The sequence below is a fragment of the Onychostruthus taczanowskii genome, unplaced genomic scaffold, assembly GCF_017590055.1.
Source record: "Onychostruthus taczanowskii isolate IOZ18803 unplaced genomic scaffold, ASM1759005v1 scaffold494, whole genome shotgun sequence".
Lineage (NCBI taxonomy): Eukaryota > Metazoa > Chordata > Aves > Passeriformes > Passeridae > Onychostruthus > Onychostruthus taczanowskii.
Genome location: NW_024502502.1, coordinates 11,476 through 13,002, shown reverse-complemented (window position 1 = coordinate 13,002; position 1,527 = coordinate 11,476). Strand labels below are relative to the sequence as shown.

Here is a 1,527-nt window from a genome sequence, read left to right as displayed (position 1 = left end):
CCCCCGGGGACAGAGCCTGAACCCCCCAGGGACCCTGAACCCCCCAGGAACCCTGAGCCCCCGGGGACAGAGCCTGAACCCCCAGGGACAGAGCCTGAACCCCCCAGGAACCCTAAGCCTCCAGGGACAGAGCCTGAACCCCCCAGGAACAAACCCTGAACCCCTTCAGAACAGACCCTGAACCCCTTCAGAACAAACCCTGAGCCCCCAGGAACCCTGAACCTCCTGAGAACAAACCCTGAACCCCCCAGAACAGACCCTGAAGCCCCAAGGAACAAACTGTGAACCCCCCAGGGACAGAGCCTGAACCCCCCCGGAACAAACCCTGAGCCCCCCAGGGACAAACCATGAACCCCTCAGAAACAGACCCTGAACCCCCCAGGAACAGGCTGGGCAGGAGGGCGAGCCCCCCACTCTGAAATTTAACTAAACCCCCCCTAAACTCTGCTTCAGCAGCAAAAAAAAATGTGAAAACCACACAAAATCCTTGATTTTCCAGCAAAGTGAGAGGATTCCGGGCTGCCCCCAGCACAGGGGGGGCTCCCAGGCTCAGAGAACCCCAAAAAGCTGCCCCCAGCACGGGGGGGGCTCCCAGGCTCAGAGAACCCCAAAAAGCTGCTCCCAGCACAGGGGGGGCTCCCAAAAAGCTGCTCCCAGCACAGGGGGGACTCCCAAAAAGCTGCCCCCAGCACAGGGGGGGCTCCCGGGCTCAGAGAACCCCAAAAAGCTGCTCCCAGCACAGGGGGGGCTCCCAAAAAGCTGCTCCCAGCACAGGGGGGACTCCCAAAAAGCTGCCCCCAGCACAGGGGGGGCTCCCGGGCTCAGAGAACCCCAAAAAGCTGCCCCCTGAAGCCCCCAGCCCCTCACCAAAGTGTTTGATCTGCTTCTCGTATCTCTCCACGAAGCTTTTGTGCTTCTTCTCCTTCTGCTCCTCCGTCTCCTCCTTCTCCTCGGGCTTCACGTTGAAAACACTCTGGGGGGAGCACAGGGAACGATTTTGGGGGGCCCCTCGCAGACGTGGGGCGGGGTTTTGGGGGCGTTTCCCCCCCGAAGCCCACCTTGCTGAAGCCGTCCTTGCTGAGCGTGTCCACGTTCCAGGGCATGTTCTTCTCCTTCTTCCTCAGCTCCTCCAGCCTGCTCTCCCAGCTCTTCTCCTCGCTCCTCAGCTGCTGGGCCTCGGCCTGCAGCCTCTGCAGCTCGCCCTGCCCGCCCTGGGGCTCGGCCAGCTGCAGCTCCCTCAGCCTCTGCTGGCACTCGGCCAGCCGGCGCCGGCACTCGCGGCAGCCCTTCTCCAGCTCCTCCTTCTCCTTCTGGAACTGCTCCATGCGCTCCACGCGCGCCTGCGCGGCGGGGGGGGCTTGGTGAGCATGCCCGCCCTGGGGCTCGGCCAGCTGCAGCTCCCTCAGCCTCTGCTGGCACTCGGCCAGCCGGCGCCGGCACTCGCGGCAGCCCTTCTCCAGCTCCTCCTTCTCCTTCTGGAACTGCTCCATGCGCTCCACGCGCGCCTGCGCGGCCGGGGGGGCTTGG

The 1,527-nt window shown here is 64.4% G+C and overlaps 1 protein-coding gene across 1 annotated transcript in view; it reads right to left on the bottom strand.

Moving 5' to 3' along the window:
* CDC37 (cell division cycle 37, HSP90 cochaperone) overlaps positions 1-1,527 on the bottom strand; it is a gene marked incomplete at its 3' end in the record, with an annotated part of 8,291 nt that overhangs the window by 4,923 nt on the left and 1,841 nt on the right. Inside the window, exons 2-3 of the mRNA XM_041415254.1 lie at positions 1,059-1,340; positions 868-973 (exon numbers count right to left, since the gene is read on the bottom strand). Of these exons, the coding sequence (XP_041271188.1) occupies positions 868-973; positions 1,059-1,340 (388 nt within the window). The remainder of the gene's footprint in view (positions 1-867; positions 974-1,058; positions 1,341-1,527) is intronic.